Source organism: Schistosoma mansoni, chromosome W (assembly GCF_000237925.1).
Source record: "Schistosoma mansoni strain Puerto Rico chromosome W, complete genome".
In the NCBI taxonomy this organism is placed as follows: Eukaryota; Metazoa; Platyhelminthes; class Trematoda; order Strigeidida; family Schistosomatidae; genus Schistosoma; species Schistosoma mansoni.
The window spans coordinates 14369299-14393063 of record NC_031502.1 but is presented as its reverse complement, the minus strand read 5'-3'; the positions used below and the strand labels follow the sequence as shown (position 1 = coordinate 14393063).

General features: G+C 37.7%; 1 protein-coding gene across 2 annotated transcripts in view; it reads right to left on the bottom strand.

The window, feature by feature from the left end:
• Window positions 1-8314, bottom strand: part of Smp_175090.1 (long-chain-fatty-acid--CoA ligase) — a gene marked incomplete at both ends in the record, with an annotated part of 51472 nt that extends 43158 nt beyond the window's left edge. Inside the window, 3 exons of one of the 2 annotated variants that reach the window (XM_018788657.1) lie at window positions 1478-1574; window positions 2719-2828; window positions 8257-8314. In XM_018788657.1, coding sequence (XP_018654178.1) covers window positions 1478-1574; window positions 2719-2828; window positions 8257-8314 — 265 coding nt within the window. Of the gene's footprint in view, window positions 1-1477; window positions 1575-2718; window positions 2829-5186; window positions 5243-8256 lie in introns of those variants that run through there. The other variant, XM_018788658.1, reaches the window with a different exon arrangement.
• Between the last annotated feature and the right edge of the window lie 15451 nt (window positions 8315-23765).

Below are 23765 nucleotides of genomic sequence, written 5' to 3'. Positions count from 1 at the left end.
TACAAATCGATGTAATTCGAGCAACACAGATATAAGTGAACAACATTGTTTTCAATTAGATCTTCATGCCCGTTTATTATACATGAATATTTATATGAAAATATTAAACTAATCAATACAAATTATAAGTCGACGATTACATTAACTACAAATAATGGTTAAAATCGGTATAATTGATTTAATTTCGTTCACCATTGGATTTGCTAGAATTCTGCTATAAACAAACGATTATCAAAATCTCCTGACCTTCCACTACGCGTTTATCTGGCTACCTATATAACTCAACAATAGTGTATTATTATTTAATATAACAGCTAATAAATCATTCAAGTTAAATCCTCACAATTACCCTTATTAGAAAATGTGTCATGTCTATAAAGCGAATGTTAGAATTCCATCTGACAAACTCAGTGTTTTAATTTCATGATACGTTATAACATAACAGTTAGTACTTTAGAAATTTATGGAGAGTAGTTTTGTTGTATCCTAGCGAAGATGAAATTAAGGATAACTTCTGAGAGCTATTTATGGACTAATATTGTACATATATTCTTATTGTATAACTATTCAGTAACTAGATTATGTATATTTATATTCCTCTTATTTCAAGCTTTATTTTAACCTACAGACTATTATTATACGATTTACTACTCCAAAGTTATGCCCAGTTTATTGATTACTGTCTCCCACAATCACAGCCACTTTTTGACTCGATTTCTTACTAAAGTTATTTCCTATCTTATGGTGTGATGTGGTCTGTTTGGCCTGTATATAAACCAGATATGTCTGAAATAAATGATTCTTACAGTGGGAGCTTTCATTGGAGTTCTTGACTCAACAGGCAGGGCTAGGCAGAAAAAGGACCAATAAGGATGCCAGGCTGCTCATACCGGTCCATACGTTATTGTTGTGGTACAGTGTTAAGACTGTATAAGTCGTATTCTGATTGGCGAATAAGTCGCGTGATATTTAACGGGCAAAAGTCACAACAGTTTTGTAATCCATTTTTTATGACAAAAAATATTTTGTACTAGCATACATAGTCATCATATATCGTTTTCACACTTACATCACTAGTAGTCCTTTGTAACGAATGGCTCAGTGGAAAACGTGCTCAACTTTCAACTAAAAAGTTGCAACTTCAAATGGCACTCTACCTATTTTGATGTGGGCAAAATGGTAATATCACTAACCCTTAGGAAAACAATAACATTTAACAGAGAGTACACACTTTTACTTAGTAAATGAGTTACACAATTGATTAAATGAATCTTCCGGATTATTCGGTGTTTAGTTAGTTAATACTTTCACAGATGGTTGAGAAATGAGTACTATCCAGTGACTGGTGACACTGAAACACGTACCAATGTATTCGGACTAACTGATCATAAATAAATTAACTGATAAATATAAACCGTAGTCAAGAGAAGTTGAAAAGTAACTTACTTGGTATCGGTTCACAAAAGAAAAAACTTACGGGATAAAGATAACCCTCTATGGAATAAATCCATCATTGTTTTGACTTCTGAATATTCATTATCGGTCAAAACCATGCTACTCTGGCGTGCGCCAGTCTACAGGCAGAGAAAATGAAATCTAACTTCAGTAGGCCAAAATCAAAAGAAGCGGAAACATAAAAATTAAAAAGAACCGAACAGATTTTATCAAAAGCACCACAATTTATGAACTAACAAAGTGCTTACCCTACATGTATTATCAGAAAACTGATCGGTAGTAAACCACGGGAAAACATTATTGATTAGTTCGTTAAAAAGTCCAGCATATTTACCTGAAAAATTTTGTGCCTTTCTTGTTCTATTTCCTATGCTCTTTAGTAACGGTTAAAAATCAACCGAACTTCGGGAGTCAAAAATATCTAGTCACATCACTTAGCCAACAATTTACTCGAATTCAAAATGGAGTTGTAAAGCATAAAAACAACACAACTCTTATTTACCAGAGACATGTATAATAATGTCCAATTCCTAAAGTTTAACTAATACCTTGATTAACGTTATTAACATATCTGTTTGAATGTCAGAGATACTTATGGAACTTCAGTAAATCATACTATTGTTTGGGTAAATACGTCTAATTAACGCCCGAAAACACTTTACAAAATATTATGCTCATGGAATTCATCATACATTAATTTATCCATTGTCTAGTAATAGAATCTTAAATGTCCATATTATGAAAATGACAAATCATTTAGAAATGATATAAGTTGCTTGGATGGAAGTCCATTCAAGTCTCCTAAGTATTTAAGTAGTGTAAAGACGTAGTAAAACTTTTTTTGACGTAATAGTGATTTTTAGTATATATATACTCCCAAGATTTCCTGCCCTTGGAGGGCATACATCATACTATTATTGAACTGACACTTCAAAAAAACATCACAATTTTTGAACAGTGAGATGATTATCGATTTCGTGTTATCACTATACTAATTGTAAATTAGTATGTATTGAACATCATTAAGATTACTAGCTAGCATGGTGTATCATAAAACATTTATGATGGGGCGATAATAAATACGGGCAAATGCGAGGAGATCGGTTTTACAATGTTACTCAATCCAAACAACATAAGAAGAAATTATTCCTCATAACTTTAAAGAGTTCCACATAATTACTGCTCTTGATAAAAATAGTACAAAAGCATTTAATTACGACTAATGACTACATGCATTTTTATGCACAACAAACACTAATTTACCTTCGGATCAGCAATGACAGACTGCTGATTTAAATAGCTACTGAAAAAAGAACCACCCGGACTTGGTTCATGTATTTTTATATATACATCAGGGTAATTTGGCTTTTCATCTAAAAACAAAATAGAATACACAATACCTTAATTTTAATGAAGTCGGAAAGCAACAAAAAAGCTTGTGAAACAAGATTTATGTAGTAGAACAAGCGACGTAATATGAAGTAGATAATATTTCAGAAAGCTCTAGATAATTAGTTAAATAGAAAAACGAGCATATTTTTGGAGGGCGACAAAGGAAAGAAAAGGGCTAGCTGAGCGATGTTTTTTCTGAAGATCTTGTCTAATACTGTATATAAGAGAAATTAGTAAGAAAGAAACAGGAGACGGAACAACAATGAAAATGATTGTCGAAAAATGAACATAAGTGAAGTAAAATTATAAATAAATTGAGCGGTTTTTTTCATAGTACTGTGATAATAAAATAATATTATTGTGATAAAAAACTTCAGTAATATTTTAATGATTAGAAAACTGAACTGGTATTTCGCGATCACTTTACTCCATAAAGAAATAACCTATACTTAGCCGTGAAAAGTAAGAAATTATATTTATTAGGCCGTTACAAGTGCATTGTTTCATTATTATAAAAAAGTAAGTTTCACGAAAGCGAGTGAAATTGTGAAAGGATTTTACTTAATAACAGATGGCAAAGATATGGCTTGTGTCTAGCATTGATTCGATTCACAGAGCTCTCAAATCAAACTATATGCTTCTCATGTTTGAAGTTGGTACTTGATAAGAACAAATGATTGTATGATTGAAGCAGGTGATAACAGTCACCTAATAACTAGGCCTGGACGCTAAATATTCGACCCGTGTTTTAGCTTGACTCAGCCTGTCTACGCGCTTTTTAAAATCACTTTCTGCAATTATTTGTAGATCTTAGTATTCAACTGCTAGTTTAACGTTGTCTACATTATAATATAATTTTTACTAAGGATTTTGAAAAAGAAAACGCAATTAGCAGTAGTGGTTACATTATCAAAACTGTACAGCCCAAAATAAAACAGCTTGAAGTCGGTCATAAAAGATGGTATATGAGTACTTATTCGCTCAATTTAAGGTTCATACGTCCCTAATCATATCAAACACAGGGAAAGGGTATTTTTAAACTTTCTTGTTATCTATAGAAAGACAGACATCATTAAACCTCAAATTTGTCTATTCTAGTCCTACTACTAGTTAACCGACCAGTCTGCCACGACAGACCCCAAATGCCCTGGTACGGCCGAGAGTGGGGAGAGTCTGCTCTCCCTCTCCAAATGCTCTCACATGGCCAGCGAATATATAGCCTCTGCCAGGGAAGTCCTACTCACTGCCTTCTCGTGGCGGGGGTGTTGTTTACGAAAGTGAGAGGACGAAAAGCGAATGTCCGGCGCTTTAACCGGGTTGGTGGACAAGGCGAGTCCACCTAGGGGAGTTGGAAAACCCTGATTCCAAACTAATGGTGCACATGGGCTCCAGTATCCTGAAGGAACGAATGGCGTACGAATCAATCATTGATCACCGGCTATCATGGGATTGCATCTCCTCACGATGCTCCACTGCCTTGTGGTTCAGAATTTTAGGTGAAAGGCTCCGGGTGTGGCCCCCTAAGAAAACCACCCGCTTCAGTCTGGGAACCTCGTTAAGTATCACAGCCCTCACACAAATCGAATGAGATTTGTGAGGCGCATATATATCTGGTGCTTCCTTGTACCAATATTTATGTGTTTAAATAAAAAATAAAATAACTTTGCTGAAGTCGTTTCCATTGAATAACGATAATCAAGCTCAAGGACAGTCTTCATATGAAAGCGGATATATTGACACGGAATAAGCGGAAAAGAACTAATGTGTTGATAGGTTTTTTTGATCCCCCCATAGAGACAGTGAAACGTAAATGAACCCTGAACAAATCAATGGTTATGCTGGACCATTTTTATGTTGGACAACATCACTGGTCGTTAATCTGTCGAGCATCAAGGTCGAAAGTGACTAACGTGGATTGATCAACTCCACACCAGGGACTGGCCCATGAGACAGTGATCGCATGTTTCTCTAACCTATTCTTGCTGATACATTTCTTCATGTTTATTCTATACAGTCATCAAAGCAGCCATAGCACCTGGATACCACGAAAAGGTAATCCACGTCTTATTTAATTTTTTAGACGCATAAACATCGGCACCAGGGGGCACCAAATGGACATGCGCTACATAAATCATTCGATATGTGTGAGGGCTGGAATACTGTTCGGGTACGACAGGTCCCATATACTCGCACCAAAAATGTACAGTACAAGCTGGTACTAGAAAAAGCGACCTCAAACCTATCAACAAGGATTTAAAGAATGCCGACTAATTTCTTATTTGTAGAATATTGTCGACCAAGACAGCTTGTCACACAACACCCATATAAGTGGAACTTACAGAAACCAAACATATCAAACTTATCAGAATGTCGACCTTTGAAAAGAAGTCATTTGAAGAGTTGCGTAAATTGAAGTGGTAAAACAAGCACGGTTTTGATATTCACTAACAATCTGGCTATTTCAAGCGAAATCCCGGATACAGTTAATAACCGATCGAATTGTTTTGAAATTATTTTATATCTGTCTTCTAGGCAATGAAGTAATATATTTCATTCTATTTTTCTGACCTTGTATGGGCGATCTTGAAGACTAGCAGCTTAAGACTTATACTGTGCACTTAGTTCCTATATCAGTATCTAATCGAAAGTCAGTATCCAACTACAATTGTATATCAACCTCTCTGGACCTTACAGAGTGTGGAAATAGTTACGACAGACTTGTTTTGTAACTAGCGTTTCCTAATATCTGCATTACTTCCATTAATTCTCATAATTAGTACATTTATTATGAGGGACTGTAAAAGTTGTTTAAAATGGCATGACGTTGAATTTTTCAGTATTCATTTTGAATCCTTCATAGCATGACACACTGAATGCTGCTCACAAATACATTGCTGCACACATGTTTCTTATTTTCAATTATCTGTTGTTATGAAAACAGATCTCTTATGTATTTGCTATCTATGTTTAGTGATTACTGTGATACCTTCATTATATGCTTTACTTGAATATACACCTCGAAGTACAACAATTGTGGTTAGAATTATTAACTACTTATAATTGTTGATTATTACACCGATTCCTGACAATTTCCGTAACGTCCAGTATGCTTTTCTTGTGTGTACAGATTATATTTAATGCATTAATTTTTGGACGTAACAACTTTATCATTATTTTTAGAACTGATATATTCTTGGTCCACCACAAGAGTGAGACATTCATGGAACTGTCCTTATAGAATAAGGTGTGTAAATGTCTGAATGTTAATCAGCTAGTTTGCATATTTCGTCGATCAAGTACACTTACATGAAACTTTTTGTAGCAAGCTAATGTAGACCAGACATCTATAATGAGTTTGAGGGAACAGCTGTACATTCACTTTAGCCTCCACGCCAGTCAGTAGATAATAACTAATTGAACTGATTGTTCACTAAAGATTACAATATATGCTGGTCACAGAATAGTTAAGATTAGGGATTTAGATGGACAATAAGTATTTCTGGAGGGTGGGCGAGTGTGTTTGTTTCAGTGGAATAAGGTTTTTCCCGCTGATTCCTCCCAAATTATCAGGGTGCAGCCAGTTGGTCAGGTTCTGGACATTGCATAGAAAATGATTAGAAAAAAGTGTGAGGAAATGAAAAAAATGAACTTGAAATGATTTACGAGTAAAACAAAACGAAGAACGGGACATTACGGAAAGAAGATCAACATGAGAATCAGTTGTGTACCGTTGAATCTTTTCTGGTTATTTACAGTTTAAGTTGTGCTTTAGAGACTAATTTCGTTATCGAACATAAAGTAAACTGATAAATTTTTTTCACATTTTATAGCAGGTGGCAACAACTCTGGTCCACGAAGTTGGCTTGTATGTGGTTTTTCTAGAATTTTAAAGCTTTGTGGTGTTACATGTCATCGTACGATTAAATATTCTCATCTTTTAAAATCATTCCAAAAAATGTGGCAGAAAATACGCACCACCTAAACCACCAGATGACAAAAAGAGAAACGAATTTTCAAAGTACTCTGGTGACCTACATTTGTGAAGAGAACGCGATTGGTATAATGAGAACAATTATTATTATAGCTAATAGTACTTTTCCTTCTGTTGCCTGTGACCTTGCACGAACTCGCTTATGCTCAGCAGTTCGCTTGTAAACTTTGGCACGTCTTGGTATTCTTTCCATATCGCGAGATCGCCAACAAATATATCTTATTGCAACCATTAACAGGCTTCTGGTTTTCGGCCTACTGATGGATCCAACCTAATATCTGGCACGTAATCTATGGTGGGGATCATAGTCAATCGCGACTCGGTGCCATCTACAGTACCTTCAGGTTAACAATGAACAGGTGACATCTTAATGTATATGTATTCGTGACTAGATTGAGTCGTTTCGAAGATAGTTTTCAGATAATCAGTAAGTGTTGCTGAAATAGTCAAATGTTCACGTATTATTGCATTATTGTGATACTGTAGCGTTTTGTGGTAGGTATGATCTAGTCCATTAGTTCGAAAACGATTGTGGTTTTGCCTGACTACATGCTATATATATTACTTTGCGAACTACCTTGATACTTATTGTCTCATTACAGGAAAAAATATCGATTGCGCACTAAGAGAAATGTTCAATGAATTTCAACTACTTTCTCAGTCAAATCAAGCTAGAGCTCACAAGTCGTTAATCAAACATGGATTATTTATTCAAACATAAAAATGTCACTCGCATTTAGGTTTCAATAACGGTTTTGTTCTTAGCACCTTTGTAATCGGAAATGGACTAGTTATTGAGAAGAGCGAGTATCACGGTGTGCTTGATCGTGATCTGGTGCGGATGCATTATCAACCTCTTCCAGCTATTATATGCAGCATCAATGTCGAAAACATACGGGACAACCTATTTTGAGGATTGATTCACCTCAATTAGAATTGAACATGATACATAAAACCAAAGGCTTTGAACGAAAATATGGTTACACCGATACTTAAAATAGGTGCTCGAAAAGTACTTGAGGGATAGAAAGCCTGCAACTCGTGAATCATAAGATCATCAATCCCGAGAACAAAAAAAAGGGACTTCAACAAGTGTGATCCAGAGTTACGTGCATATGATAATTAGGAGTATCCGAATTCATGTACTTACTAGGGATTTCCGAAATGCTGCATTTGAAGGCAGGTAGAACTGGATGAGCTAAAATGAACGTATTGTGTTTGGAATTCGCAATCAGCGGACAATCAAGTACAAATGAATCATCAGTTAGTACAAATACCACATCCTCCACAGTTTGAATGAGAATCCGAACATCTGTTATCAGTTGTACTTCTCCTTAGGTTCATCATGTGTCTCTCTGACTGTTCATTGGATCTAGACTCAGTATTAGAATCGACACCTGAAATCGGAACGGACCCACCTGGGACCTCGCAACGTATTCGGTTGTTGTGACCTGTCTTAGCGGACCTTCCGTCCATCAGGAAAAAGGATTTCGTGTACGACTATTGTTTGTTTGAACAATTTCATTGTTGGTAAGCAGAGATGAATAGTGGCTAGCAGTGGAATCCAGGACGCGCGTTTCGTCCTATTTGGGACTCGCACAAGCAAGTGGCTATCAGGACTCAGTGGCCGAGTGGATAACGCGATGGCGTTTGAAGCGAGGGTACTGGGTTCGAGTCCCAGAGTGAACATCAACTCTGAGATGCAGGTACATCCAGCTGACGAGTCCCAAATAGGACGAAACGCGCGTCCTGGATTCCACTGCTAGCCACTATTCATCTCTGCTTACCATGCTTGTGAATTAAGGTATATCGAGGCAATACGCACGGTATGCACATATACCAATTAGAGACTGACCAGTTGCAGTCCTAAACACATCAATGGGAAGATCCAAACAAACAATACTAAGTGAATTTCATTATTGTTTCTTCTGGACGATCCGGAGATTCTGCACTGAAGGACTTTGTCTGTTCTCCTCTTCAGGTCTTTGAATTTTGCGGCAGTGGTGGAATTGATGCTTGTTTTCAAGGTTTTGAAATTTCTTGCTTGCTTATGAGAGTGAGAATACTTTGGAGTTGTGAGTAATTTTTCTCACTTCGATTCCATGGCTGGCAAGTTATCAAGCTCTTCATTAGAACCGTTATCAGTGGTCAATAAGGGAAGCCGTCCCTGAAGCATTCCTTGATTTTCTAGACCTAGGATAGATGTCCCACAAACAGTAATGAGGGATTCACAACTTAGGACTGAATATTTATCGTATCTAATCAACAAATTACAAAACCCGAGAATAAGATGTTTATGACCAGTAATGTTGGAAACAGAAACTTTGGTAGGTTTGCTTATAATAACGGAATTTAATGATTTTAGCTTTCCAATTGAAATGAGGGACTGAACACTACCAGTGTCAACATAAGCATGATGAAAGTACAATTGGGCAGGTATTACATGATTAATAGAATCACTAGAATCAAAAGGACCCTAATCGCACTGTATAGCCTTACTTGCGGTGAGATGAAAGTTAGTTCTGAAAACCGACTGGATGTACTCCATTTTACCACACTTAAAGCGTTTAGCATGACGAAAGAAACATGAATCACGCAAGTGAAATTTACCATAGGATAAACATTTGTAAAATTGTGGTCTACTTCGGTATTAGCACATTTATCTTACGTACTATAATGATAGACCTAATCCCAGAAGTGTAGATTTTTCATGTTGTGACTGCTTAATCTATAAGAGACTACATCGAGTTCACATCACTGTCTACACTGACTCCTCGTATCACGACAATCAGCAATACGGTGTTTAACAATAAAGGAGAACACGATTTGCCTGTGGATATAGTGATGAATTAAGTGTAGAAATGTATGGGTTTTACAAGAACGATCATGTCTAAGAGGCTGGCTACACCCTGCCGGATAGTTTCCACCATGTTCAGATTACCAACCTCCTCCAAATGTTTCATTTTGAGTGTCAATCTTCTCAGTAATTGTGTCCAGCTTCGAGAATCATGCGGTTACAAGACAATACCACTACAGAGAGACCATGCTTGAATGACCGAACCGCGCTATTTCGATTAAGTCTAATCATGTTCACCATTTTCGGTCTGTTGAGTCGGCTTCCGGAGAACTCTAACAGAGCCTCCAGAGGCTCATAAAGAGCCCCAGCCAATCAGAATACGATGGAACACTCTAGAGTTCCAACGTGGCGTGATACTATTGGTCGGTATCATAATATGTCGTTAATGGATTGGCTAACATCTATTAATACCTATGATTTTCTGTAACAAGATTGAACCCTGTAGTAATGTGCTTCCCTCACACTTTGTGCCTTTTCTCTGATCTTCAAGTCGGTGTATAGTTCTAGCTCGGGGGTACGGAACTAGCTTAGGGAAGCGAATATAGCGTTCACAATCGGCCAGACGTAACAGGAATCAAATTATTTATGTATATAGCAACTGTTAAAATAATTAGTAACCAGGAAATCCATGCGATGAGTAAATCAGTGTTTTTCTATTATATTTGATATCTTTTATTAATAGAGCCTACGATGAGTTTTCATCCTTGAGACCGAAAACAGGTTTTTCAAAATATTTCAAAAACTATACCAAGTAATCGAATTTAACCTGACTTTTGGCAGGAGATTACCAACAGCACTGATTCATTCAGTATTCTTTTTCATATTTTATTCCATTAAGTGATTTCAAAGCCAAGCACTTTCTTAGTTGTACTTTCTTTTCAACACTTGACGTTTTCTGGTATGCTTTTTTCTGTAAACTGTACTGAAGGATCTATAGCTCCAGGGAGAGGCTGATCAGAGTACAGAATCACTGAGCGGTATAGCTTCTGCGTAGTAGCCACATAATCATTGTAGGTTTTGTTTTGATTTAGGGATTAAATATGTGTGTGCCTGATGGGAACGGAGAGACATAGAAGCCATTGCAAACAACGGGAGCTATTTTTGGGGTCGTTGTTTCACTGGATTCAAAGCATGCACAATAAAAACATTTAGTTTTGTCTTTATTTTATTCTACAAACCATAAGCTTTCATTTGTTTTTTGATTTACTGCTATACCTTTTTCCGTTTCAAGGCTATTGTAATTTAAAAGTAACTTTCGATACTTTATTTGTCTACCCTAATGCCCAGTTTGGACACAAGTGTATTGTTATAATTGTTTGCATATTGTGTTCGTGTTATTCATCTATTTACTCATGTGTCCTTTTATACTAGTCTGACTCGGGAATAAATTGAGTATTGTTTCCGTTGACTCGTTCTCTCTCTTGCTTTTCAACCAACCAGGAGAAAGAATAGTTTTCGTCCTTCTGATCAAGACTTTTAGTCTCAATTCAAGGTCACGCATACTAGCATCAGCGTTAAACCAGTAAGCGTGTCGTTTTAGCACCTCAACCTATATCGAGACAAGTTCTCTCCTGTACATTATTGGGTAGATATATCAAGGACATATCCCTAGCCCGGATAGAGGAGGAGGATCGGGCATGGGGTTAGCGATCCCATACCGTAGAAAACTAACTCTCTAAAAAACGCCAACCAGAAAAAATAATTCAAACCATTGAACCTCTGCCCTCCAAGTTGAAGGAAGAATTATGATGCCTCATGACGAAAGCCGAATTCTTTCGAAAGTCACGAGGCCGATACCCCTTCTAACAACCAGAGCAACACTTTTTATAGGTACATGGAACGTCCGGACGATGTGGGAGATCAGGAGAGTCTTCTAAAGTGCTGTAGAAATGAGGAAATACGACCTGTGGGTGCTTGGAGTCAGTGAAACACATTGAACTCAGGTTGGACAACAACAGCTAGCTTCAGGGGAGCTTCTGTTATATTCCGGCCATGAAGAATAAAATGCCCCATATACACAAGGCGTTTCACTGATGCTATCCAAACAAGCACAAAATGCACTTGTAGGATGGGAATCTCATGGACCAAGGATCATCAAAACCTCCTTCAAAACAAAGAAAGAGTTCATTAAAATCAACGTCATCCAATGCTATGCGTCTACCAACGACTAAAATGGAGACATTAAAGATAAATTCTACTATAGCCTGCATTCGATCGTCGAGAAGTGCCCAACAACGGCCTGACCATTGTGATGGGAGATTTAAATGGCAAGGTTGGAATAGACAACACCGGATATGAAGACATCATGAGACAATATGAACTGAAAGAAAGTAACAAAAATGGTGAGAGATTTGCAAACCTATATGCCTTCAACAAACTGGTCATAGGCTGTAGCATATTCCCGGATCACACCACGGAGAACCTAATTGACCATATCTGCATCAACAAAGCGTTTAGGAGGACGATGGAGGATGTGAGAACTAGGAGAGGAGCTGATATAGCATCAGATCATCCTTTGCTGATGACCAAGATGAAACTGAAACTTAAGAAGCACTGGACAGCGGGGCGGACAACATCACAAAAGTTTACTACGGCTTTTCTTCGGGATACTAAGAAACTCAACGAATTCGAGATAGCCCTCAACAATAACTTCCAGGCCTTTCATGACCTAGTCAACGGAGCGGGAACTACTATAGAGAACAACTGGAAGGGCACCAAGGAGGCAATCACTTAAACATGTCAGGAGGTTCTGGGCCACAGGAAGCACCGTCACAGGGAATGGATCACTGTTTATACACTGAATAAGGTTGAAGAAAGGAGAAACAGGAGCAAGAACAAGAACAGTGAAAGTAAAGGCATAAGCTGAATACGCGAAAGCAAACAAGCAAGTGAAGAGGAGAATCAGAGCTGACAAACGTAAATATGTGCATGATTTAGCAATAACCGTGGAAAAGCTGCAAGAGAAGGAAACATGAGACAACTGTATGCCACAACAAAGAAACTCACTGAAAATTATCGTAGATTAGAACGACCAGTGAAAAGCAAGGAAGGCAAAGTAATCACGAACATTGAAGAACAGCGAAACAGGTGGGTGGAGCACTTTAGGGAACTCTTGAATCGACCAGCCCCATTGAACCCACCCAACATCGAAGTAGCACCCACGGACCTTCTAATCAATGTTGGCCCGCCAACAACTGAAGAGATTAGCATGACCATCAGACAAATCAAGATTGGCAAAGCAATGGGACCAGATAAAATTCCAAAAGAAGCACTGAAAGCAAACGTATCAGTAACTGCAAAGATACTCCACATTCTCTTCAGCAAGATTTGGGATGAAGGACGATTACCGACAGACTGAAAAGAGGGACACCTGATCAAGATACCAAAGAAAGGCGATCTCAACAGGTGTGATTACTACCGTAGCATCACTCTTCTTTCAATAGCAGGAAAGGATATCAACAGGGTACTGTTAAATAGAATGAAGGACTCCGTAGACGCCCAACTTTGAGATCAGCAGGCTGGACTCGTGTACAGACCGAATCGCAACTCTATGGATCATTGTGGAACAATCAATTGAATGGAATTCATCACGCTGCATCAACTTCATTGACTACGAGGAAGCACTTCACAGCGTGGACAGGACAACACTATGGAGGCTTCTTTGACACTACGGCGTGCCTGAGAAGGTAGACTGCAAAATCGTGCATGGAGGACAATACATCGGCTCATTCGAGCTAAAGACCGGTATCAGGCAAGGTCGCTTACTCTCACCCTTTCTCCTTCTCCTGGTAATCGACTGGATCATAAAGACGTCAACATCTGGAGGGAAGCACGGGATACAGCGGACAGCTAGGATGCATCTGGACGATCTAGACGTCGCGGATGATCTGGCTCTGCCATCGCACACGCAACAACAAATGCAGGAGAAAACGATCAGTGTAGCAGCAGCTTCAGCAGTGGTAGCTCTCAGTATGCACCAAGGGAAAAGCAAGATTTCCCGATACAATACAGCTTGCACCGACCGAATCACACTTGACGGAGACTCTTTGGAATATGTGAAAACCTTAACATATCTGGGCAGCATCATTGATGAACACGGTTCTTCTGATGCAGATGTGAAGACGCGGGTCGGCAAAGCAAGAGCAGCATATTTACAACTGAAGAACATCTGGAACTCGAAACAACTGTCAACTAACACCAAGATCAGAATTTTCAAAACAAATGTCAAGTTAGTTCTACTATATGGGGCGGAAACATGCGGAACTACGAAAGCCATTATCCAGAAGATACAGGTTGTCTTCGGATCCGTTGGCCAGGCACTATCAGCAAGAAGCTGCTGTGGGGGAGAACAAATCGGATTTCATCGGTGGAAGAAATCAGGAAGAAGCGCTGGAAGTGGATAGGACACACATTGAGGAAGTCACCCAATTGCATCACAAGACAAGCCCTCACATGGAATTGTGAGTGTCAAAGGAAAAGAGGAAGACCATAGAACACATTACGCCGAGAAGTAGAGACAGACATGAGAAGAATGAACAAAAACTGGACAGAACTAGAAAGGAAGGCTCAGGACAGAGTGAGCTGGAGAATGCTGTCCGGCGGCCTATGCTCCATCGGGAGTAACAGGCGTAAGTAAATCAGTAAGACATATTGTAGGGTCACTGAATATCGAACAGATCATTGATCCCTGTCAAAGTCAAGGATAGTCAACGCGCATCAATCAGTCGTGCGCCATGGACTGGCCCACGCGGCGGTGGTTGTTCTTTCACTTCTGTAATTTCGTGGTTGTACCTTAACTAATATATTCTTGTAATAACGTCTTTTGTGTTGTACAGTCTCCATAGCGTCCATGATCCTTTGATGCGTCGATGGTTCAATTCACGTAAGGGCCGGTCGCGAGGTGTAACTTCAGCATTAGTTGGTTCGTCACCATTCTCGTCTAACTATAGTAGGCCCCCAATCATTTCGACATAGAACATCAACGTAGATGGTCTACACTGGTGAGCAAGACTTCGAATAACGCAACCTATCACTACGATTTTTTCTATTGTACTCTATACTTATTATTTTATCCTTTTTTACGTCTCCTATGTTAATCAGTTGCTCCGAACATTCGTTGCTTCATATCCTTGTTGATTAGTATTTCAACCGAAATAATTGGTTCAATCGATAGAACTAACCAATCAACTACGGCTATAATCGACTATCATGGTTCTTTAACAAGCATTAGCATCATGTAAATGCTCCTGTGTAATATGTCTGTTAAATAATCAACCACTCGTAAGTATAGCCTTAAGGCAACACGAACGCATATCTGTTTGCAACTTATCCACTTGTATAACCAATACAGGATAAGCTTTCGATTATAAATTCATCTTTCTGCTTAATCACTATCAACTAACTACTATCAGAAACTATCTACTAGAATATTTTACTTTCTTGACCACTGCCTGCCTAATTTCCGATTGCTGAGTTCCATGGCGAATCAGAGGATACAAATGCTACAAATTTACGGTGAGTTTAAACTACAAATTTCTTGCAATGTCAGATCTTGTTTAGACTGTTTCGCCAGGCAATGCTACGTGTTTGGCTCAAATTAAATTTGGACGTATACCAATTCAGTCTACAACGCTTCGTTAATCTACGAATTTCATCAACAAATTTCAATTACTTTGGAGCAAGAGTAACCCAGGCGAGTTTCATAATTGCGATAGTTAATTTCGTATAATATTTATGATGTTTAATAACGTTTCGCGGCTACTTTCACTTCGAGTAGTCATATAATCTGTCACTGCCGTCAAATTTGAGTCGAAACTATGTACATTTATGACTCGTAAGTCAACATACTCCGAAAAAACGTTTTTCATGTACACGAGCAATCTTTGTCCATGTCTTAATGAGACACTTCGTCGTACTTGATGTCACTTAGCGCTAAATAATATGCTTTTTATGAAACGATCACGTTATCTAAACCTAAACTTTAGTTACATCGGTGGTTACCATTTAAATTAATGTTTACTATGCGCTTTGTATTTGCTGTTATCTCACACAGTAAATCATGGCTCGATTTCCTTATCGCACGAAAATCACTTCAATTTCGTCTTCCGCTTATTCACATGCAATACGGGTTTGGAAAATATCTAAACGACCTCTGAAATTCTCCACGAACCCCGCGCAAATCTTCGTATATGTTTGCTATTGCACATCCAATTACTATATTAACGATGCCCACCTGAACGTTCAGTACAATTGTCAGTATACGAAATGATGTTACTTCGATGTGACGTTACAACACATCCGAACTATTGTAGTTATTCAAATTCGACGTCGTATTTTTTCATCTTATGAAGTATTGTTTCCGCGTGGCTGTTATCTAATAGATGATTTCGGTACATCAATCGGCTGTTCAACTACTCGACGATCTAAAGCCTGTCCAGTTCAATTGGTGGTTTGACGACACTCATTCATGCGAATCATCGGTTTACGCAGTCGAGCGCATCTCCCGCAAACTGACAACGATATTGTCGTCTCGACCCCAACAATGACAGCATTTTTCACCGATATCATTGACATGAGTCCAGAGTGACACTCTTGGTTTCTTATGTTCTTTTCGACACTTTTCGGTTCACTCATCAAACACATGTGCAGCACCCACTGTTTATCATCTTTTAGAGACTTCATCGTGCCACCTTCGCTCTCGCTCTGTATTCTTCGACCCTTATTGATTTTCACAGCAGTTATCAGTTTTTCCAAACTGACTGCAAGTTGATCAAAAGCTTCGCACAAGGAAACCACGATTTATCTTCACGGTTATACTTTCGTACTTACAGTTAGTCTGTTAAATATAGATATAACTAGAAATCGACGCTTACGAACGACTACTCCCAACACGTTTGGTATCGATTCAAACGGCCGTTGAATCTGGTGGGGGAGTATTGTAGGGTCACTGAATATCGAACAGATCATTGATCCCTGTCAAAGTCAAGGATAGTCAACGCGCATCAATCAGTCGTGCGCCATGGACTGGCCCACGCGGCGGTGGTTGTTCTTTCACTTCTGTAATTTCGTGGTTGTACCTTAACTAATATATTCTTGTAATAACGTCTTTTGTGTTGTACAGTCTCCATAGCGTCCATGATCCTTTGATGCGTCGATGGTTCAATTCACGTAAGGGCCGGTCGCGAGGTGTAACTTCAGCATTAGTTGGTTCGTCACCATTCTCGTCTAACTATAGTAGGCCCCCAATCATTTCGACATAGAACATCAACGTAGATGGTCTACAATATCAAGGACGTAACAGTGCCTCCTGTACACATCAAGCACATACCACGCATAATTATTTTGTTAAACACTTTATAGCTCAATTGCTTTGCAAACGGTGGTTCTCTGTTCATTATTTACACGAATACATATACTCCAGTGAATAAAAAACAAGGATTGTCCCAGCGATAAAAACAGTTTTGTCCTACTTTCCATCTATTATGATTAAAGAACTTTGTAGAATAATGAGTATCGTTTACCTTGTCCCAAAACCTTTCGAAATCATTACACCTTTCATTGATTCGAAAACCTGTAAGTTGATTCTGAGTATCGCTTTTCGATTGCGTACTTACGTCCTTTATCTGAACTGAGGTATAAACTATCGATCAGAAATCTCCGATGAACTTTATCTTTAGCTCTCTTTTTCAGTAGTTCCCCAGTGCTTTTCATACTCCTAATATCTGCCTACGATTTCCTGACAAAAATGTTCCTTAGCCTGCCTCTTTGTCTTCTGTCCTGAAGAGTTCAAGTTAAGGCTTGCCCTGGGATGCACTTTGATGATTTCTTCAGTGTATCTTATCCATCATTAGCATCTTTTTCTCAGCTGAGAGTCAGCTTACTCCATGTCAGCAGGCTGTTGCTTTTGGTCTATTGTCGATGGATTCACAGAATCTTGCTTAGACAGTTGTTTATGAATAATTGTACTCTCTTGGTGATGGTGGTGGTATTCGCTCAGGCTTCAGCTCACTACAATGGAACTGTTTGCACATTAGTATTAAAAATTCTGACTTTGTTCTTGAGTGACAGTTGTTTTGAACTCCAGATATTCTTTGATTGTAGAAATGTTACCCTTGCTTCGTCAATTTGTTCCTCAGTACTCGCACCAGATCCTGTTTGTTTATCAATGATACTCTCCGAGTGCTTAAAGGTTTCCACCTTTTCCAGAGCTTCTCAACCAAGTGTGATTTGGTTGGTGCCCACTTTCTTGGTTTCCAGATCTTTTTTTTTCCTTTAGGAATACTGAAGCCGACTGGCATGATGGCCACTGCCACACCAACAGTCTTTGTTTGCGTTTCTTGAATAACATCAGAGCGTTTGCTTTAAACTTTGTATTTCTACCAACCCACGCACTAATGAAAATTAGTTTCGTATCTTTCCTATTGCTCGCATGAAACCTGCCGTTCAATAATGTCTATATTTCTAAAAATGGATTTTACTGACTCCTAGTTATTTTTATATTGATGTAAAAACCAATAATTAGTGTGATAAGCATTTTGACAATAAGGAGCTCGAGTAATCACGTTATTACTACTTCAGATTCATACTGTTTCCAAAAGCGTTTTTGTGGTGTTTGAGTGAAATAATGATTCCTTTGTACTTGATTACTGCCTGGTTTCGAATTCTAAGTACTATGCGATCATTCGTGCTCATCTAGTACTTCTTGGTTAAACTTTGTTATCTCTGGGATTCCTAGTTTGTACTATAATTCAATTACTACCAACTACCACAGTTTCCAACGCTGGGATCGCTTAATAATACGGTAAAGCCTTTGAGAGAGCTACCTTTTGTCATTCGTTATTCCCAGCAATATCGGAATGGGAAACCTTACTTTATGTTTATGTGTTGTGTGATTGGTTCTAAAGCTGCTAGAAGAAATCCCAATCTCTCCCGAAGAAGGATGTAAGTGCAGTAATTGTTTCAGGCTATTTCACCCAGTGCTTCATCAAAATGCAGTTGTCTAGTATTTATATTTTCCAAGGAGACAGATGGATACTGAACTTTAATTTGTAGACACATGAACTGCAGCCATTAATGCAGTGAATTGGCCTATCGCTATAATTCATCGATGCAGAAGCCAACGGAATCAGAGTTCGAATCCCTTAGACCTCAGCTAATTTCAGACACTGATGTATTTAATACGATGAGTTATGTATACTACTCATTTTGGAAGCATCCGTATCCACAGGATGTGTTAGATATGAGGCATGAAGCGTTTTCCCCAGGCAAATCTCCCAGACAAATATTGCTCCGTTGTAAATAAATAAAACTAAGTGAATCATGAAAAGTCTGGGAGTTACATAATTTTCCTCGAGGGATGCTGTGAATGTAAATGCTATTGAGGTAGCGAGTTGCAGTATTATTTGTTCGCGATGGAGGATCAAAGGGATCTGATAAATCGTTACCTTGATGTTTGCGATTTAAAACAAATAGTGGATGCTTGTCACTTTACTTAGTTGTTTGACTGGACACGAATTTCGTTGGAAAACGTGTTCACTTTTCTTTTCTGACTCAAGAAACTTCCTCAGTGATTAGTCAGTTCCTGCGTTGCTTCGAGCGAAGAACAGGCAACAGAAACACTGTACGGGTCGTGATAGTAAGATGCAGCATCAATAATTTCTGGATAAATAAATGATATTGACAAAAAGTAGACTAAGATGCTCATGCCCAGGGACTGTGAGACGTGTGTTAACGGGACAGTAAAAGAACACACTATTTATCCAATGGTGTAAATTTCTAATCACTGACAGCTTACACATTTTGGTGGTTCTGTAAAGTCAGTACGCCGAATACTTCCCAGAAACTCATTTGGGTCACTCAAGATCTGATGTTCAGACTTCTTTTTTCGTCGCATCAGAATAGGTGTTTCTTATTGCTTTATCACTAATTGCAAACATATTTTATTTACCGTTCTTATTCAGTACAGTTTTGTTCTGTCTGCAAAGAGATTTCGTTTAGTTAGCGGGCAGCTGAAAATAGCGAGATTGTAGGTGATTTAGTGAGCCTGTCTGGTAATTTGTCTATTAACAGAAAAGTAAATAAAGGGTTTGTGTGTTTGAACGTTTATAAATATTTATCGTACTGTGTTTTGGTATCTAAGTAGACAAATGGACACAGTTAAAATTAATGTCTGCCGCTGGCGCTAAAAAAGGAACTTTTATGACGAAAGAGGCCTGTTGAGTCATTGAAGGAGCATGAGAGCTTTTCAGGAAAAACGTTTTTATAGTTAATTTCATGAGTTACAATAGTCTATAGTAAAATAAAATGATGGTAATGAATTGAAAAAAATTTTAACTGTTACGAAAGTCGGTTATTGAAATGATGTTGTGTCACAATTAATTGGTAACAAGTGGTAGGATGAATATAACTGTTCTTTTGAAAGCTATTAAGGACAGAATAGTTGAAAGTTGTAATAATTGGTAGCTAATAGTTGTGTAGACAGTTGGAAAGAAATAGAGATAGTTAGCTTTTGCGCTGGCTCTTTCTTAGACCTGTATCTACCGTGTTAATTAACGTTTCTTCAGGGAGTACTGCAGTATTTGCAATAACTGACGATTCCTTTGAACTTATAGCGGTTTGAAATCTGGTGCATGACTATAAAAGATAATAAAGATGATAAATTCACAGCTCCTTTCCTGATGTACATCCGCGAAGAAACTCATAATCTGCTAAAGCATCTGGCTTTTCCAGAGAAACCGACTTCATTGTCATATGAATCTCTCAAGGGGATACTACTTGGTCATATGCAATGTGTTCGCTTTGAATGCATAAGGATCAAAAATTCATAAAATTATGGGACAAAATATCAGAAAATTAAAGACTTTATACTTGAATTACATAAGCAGGCCGTAAGGTGCAGTTTTGGAGACCGATTAGAAACTCAACTGAGTTATCGGCCATTCACTGGCATAAATATTCTGAATTCGGAAAGAGGATTATTTCGGAAGCTCAAGAGTTCATCTCAAGAAATAAAAACAGCATGTATTAACTATGAAGCAGTGAATAAGCTTGATTTTTAGTCCGTGAAAATTCCTGATACTTCTCTTATTCATCCTGATAAACTACACTCCTGGAGTCGCTCAAGCTCATATTTGTTTAATAATGGCTTCTATTTTCGTGGCAATATACGAAATGATTCAACAGAGAATTGTAAGGCCGGTTACAGAGCTTGGCACAGATCTGACAAATATGTAGTGGTATTGGTCCCAAGCACACGATACTCGGAGTCAAACACGAGATAATCGAGGAGGGGACCGTGTTACGTCTGGCCGATTGTGAACGCTATATTCGCTTCCCTAAGCTAGTTCCGTACCCCCGAGCTAGAACTATACACCGACTTGAAGATCAGAGAAAAGGCACAAAGTGTGAGGGAAGCACATTACTACAGGGTTCAATCTTGTTACAGAAAATCATAGGTATTAATAGATGTTAGCCAATCCATTAACGACATATTATGATACCGACCAATAGTATCACGCCACGTTGGAACTCTAGAGTGTTCCATCGTATTCTGATTGGCTGGGGCTCTTTATGAGCCTCTGGAGGCTCTGTTAGAGTTCTCCAGAAGCCGACTGAACAATTCCACTTAGGAATAATAAAATATACTGTGTGAGTATGATTAGTTGATGTCATAATCGGGTAGTTGTGTTCTTCATCCAGTTATTTGTTATATTAAACACATTTGAATTATACTAGACCACAACCAACAAGACTTATTTTCATATTATTGTAGTTTACCGTTTCCTAAGAATAAATAAATGTAATCACAAGTACTATCCTATTAATTATACTCTGTTACAATTTTTTAAAAATATACCTTAGTTGAAGACATTCACCATTTTACTTCCTGTAAACTATCTTCGTTAGTGGTCATTTTGTAGGTTTTCAGTATGGTATTTAGTGATCACAGATATTCATAGTTAAAGAGATAATAGGAAATAGGATTGTTTATTATTCTTGATAACAACTGTTTTTAAAGATCACTTTAAATAACTACAACGAGCGACAAATTAAGATTACTGGTAAAGTGGAAAATTAACCACAATTTTAGCATAGCCGGTTCATTGGCAAATATATTTGGCAAACTTGTGTTTGTCATAAAGTCAGTCCGCTCTAACGGACTCCGAATCTAGAATTATTGAGGCAGTGTCATCACTGGTATGCCAATGTAACGTTCAACATCTTACAGTCTTTGCTTATTTAGATCTATGTAATTTATGCTAAACCATTCAATATGTTTACTCCCCTGGTTTACGTCCTAATGAACGACAAAATGAGAATTAGTGCGCGTGTACTTTCAACAATGTGAACAAACCGTATCTAATTTTGAATGCGTCATTTCTGATGAGTGATTAGGTATAGTCATCTTTATCAGCATTCCGGCAAGTATATTCAAATGTATTTGACAAAAATTGTCGTTCCATTTAAGGAATTATTTATGGTAGAAACTAAATCGATCAGAAAACTCTCAGCAACGCTATATGACAGATGAAAATTTTGCTTTGCGAATTGAACAGTTAGCAGAATTAGCTTATGTAAGAGCTACGGACGTCTTAATTGTATTTGATAGTCTACCTGAGTTACAATTCTATGCAGATAATCGAGAAAAAATCAAAGTATTAATAAGTCACTTTGAAAAATCCAGATTGAGAGACCGAAAAGATGTTGATGCCACGGAGATCCGATTTCTAAGTTATACTGTGGAATGTCTACGGTTAAGTTTGGGAATATATCCCTAAAATTAATAGTGAAATAGAGTGGTAGTATAGAGGCTTTACCCAACCTATTGATGCTGCTCATCAAAACATATGGACATTCACTGATGCTCTAAAAAAACAGTCTAAATACATACAAAATCGAACAGTTCGTTGCTGAGATGCAGCAACGACAGAATTTGCCATTTAGGCACACTCATACAAATATCACTAACTATTGAGAAGTAAAACATATTCCATACGTTCTTCAATAAAATAATTAGTATTCTTCTGAAACTGTTATTTACCCTTCACATTAATCTGACCACACTTAAGCCTTTCCAAATACCGATCAGCTTAATGAAATTCAGAAATCTAGTTTTAGTTTACTGAAATAAGTGTTGTCTAGATTTCGCAAAAACTTCGAATTTTTTAAAAATAGAACTATTATTACTGAGGGTCATAGGTACTTTTGGTTAGATAGTCTAGTTGTCTAGCTTCCAAAGTGTAATATTTTTATTAAGCTATAGTTTTAAGTCATAAATAGTGAAATTAACGAATCAGTCTTTTACTAATAGTCTTTAGAATCAGTATGTTATATGCGAGATACATTTATAATTAACTTGGCACCGTATGCTTAGAGTCTTTCATCTTTCTTGAATTATGACAAGTAATTCCTTCTAATTATTGAACGACAGATCAATTTGCCCCATGGAATGGACAACATAGAGCACAGATAAACGCAATCCAACTATCCCTGATGACGAACTCAAAAGACATACTCTGATTATGAAACACGTCCAACTAGTCAAACGATTTCAAGCAACAAAATAACGATTTTCCTTTAAAAACCGACAGAAAAAGTGGTTTTTTTCAGAGTAAAATAATCATTTAAAAATAATAATTAATAAAATAATAGATATTTATTTTGGTAGACTGACTAAACGTCCAAGTTGGAATTTAGAAAGCGTCATTTTCAAAATGAGCCATATCTGTCTATGATTTGTGATATTTATTTGGAAAGTACCATAGACTGAACTTGAAATATTTTTCAGATTTATTTTCTAGGCTAGTCAGAATGGTGGTTGTAATGATTTTACCATACAGGTGAGAAGGTTAACTATTAACTGGCCTAGTGTGATAAACCAATCAAAATGCTCCAAATTAAATCATCGTTTAGATTTGCTAACTTAAAGCGAAAGGTAGTCATCATAGCGATTGGCTGTCTTAACTAGCTAAAGCAGAAATTGATATGAGCTGTATTGCCTAACTATTTAGGCAGCATAACTTTTATTAGCTTTTCGACTGAACTAATTTTAATTCTTATGATTACCTTCAA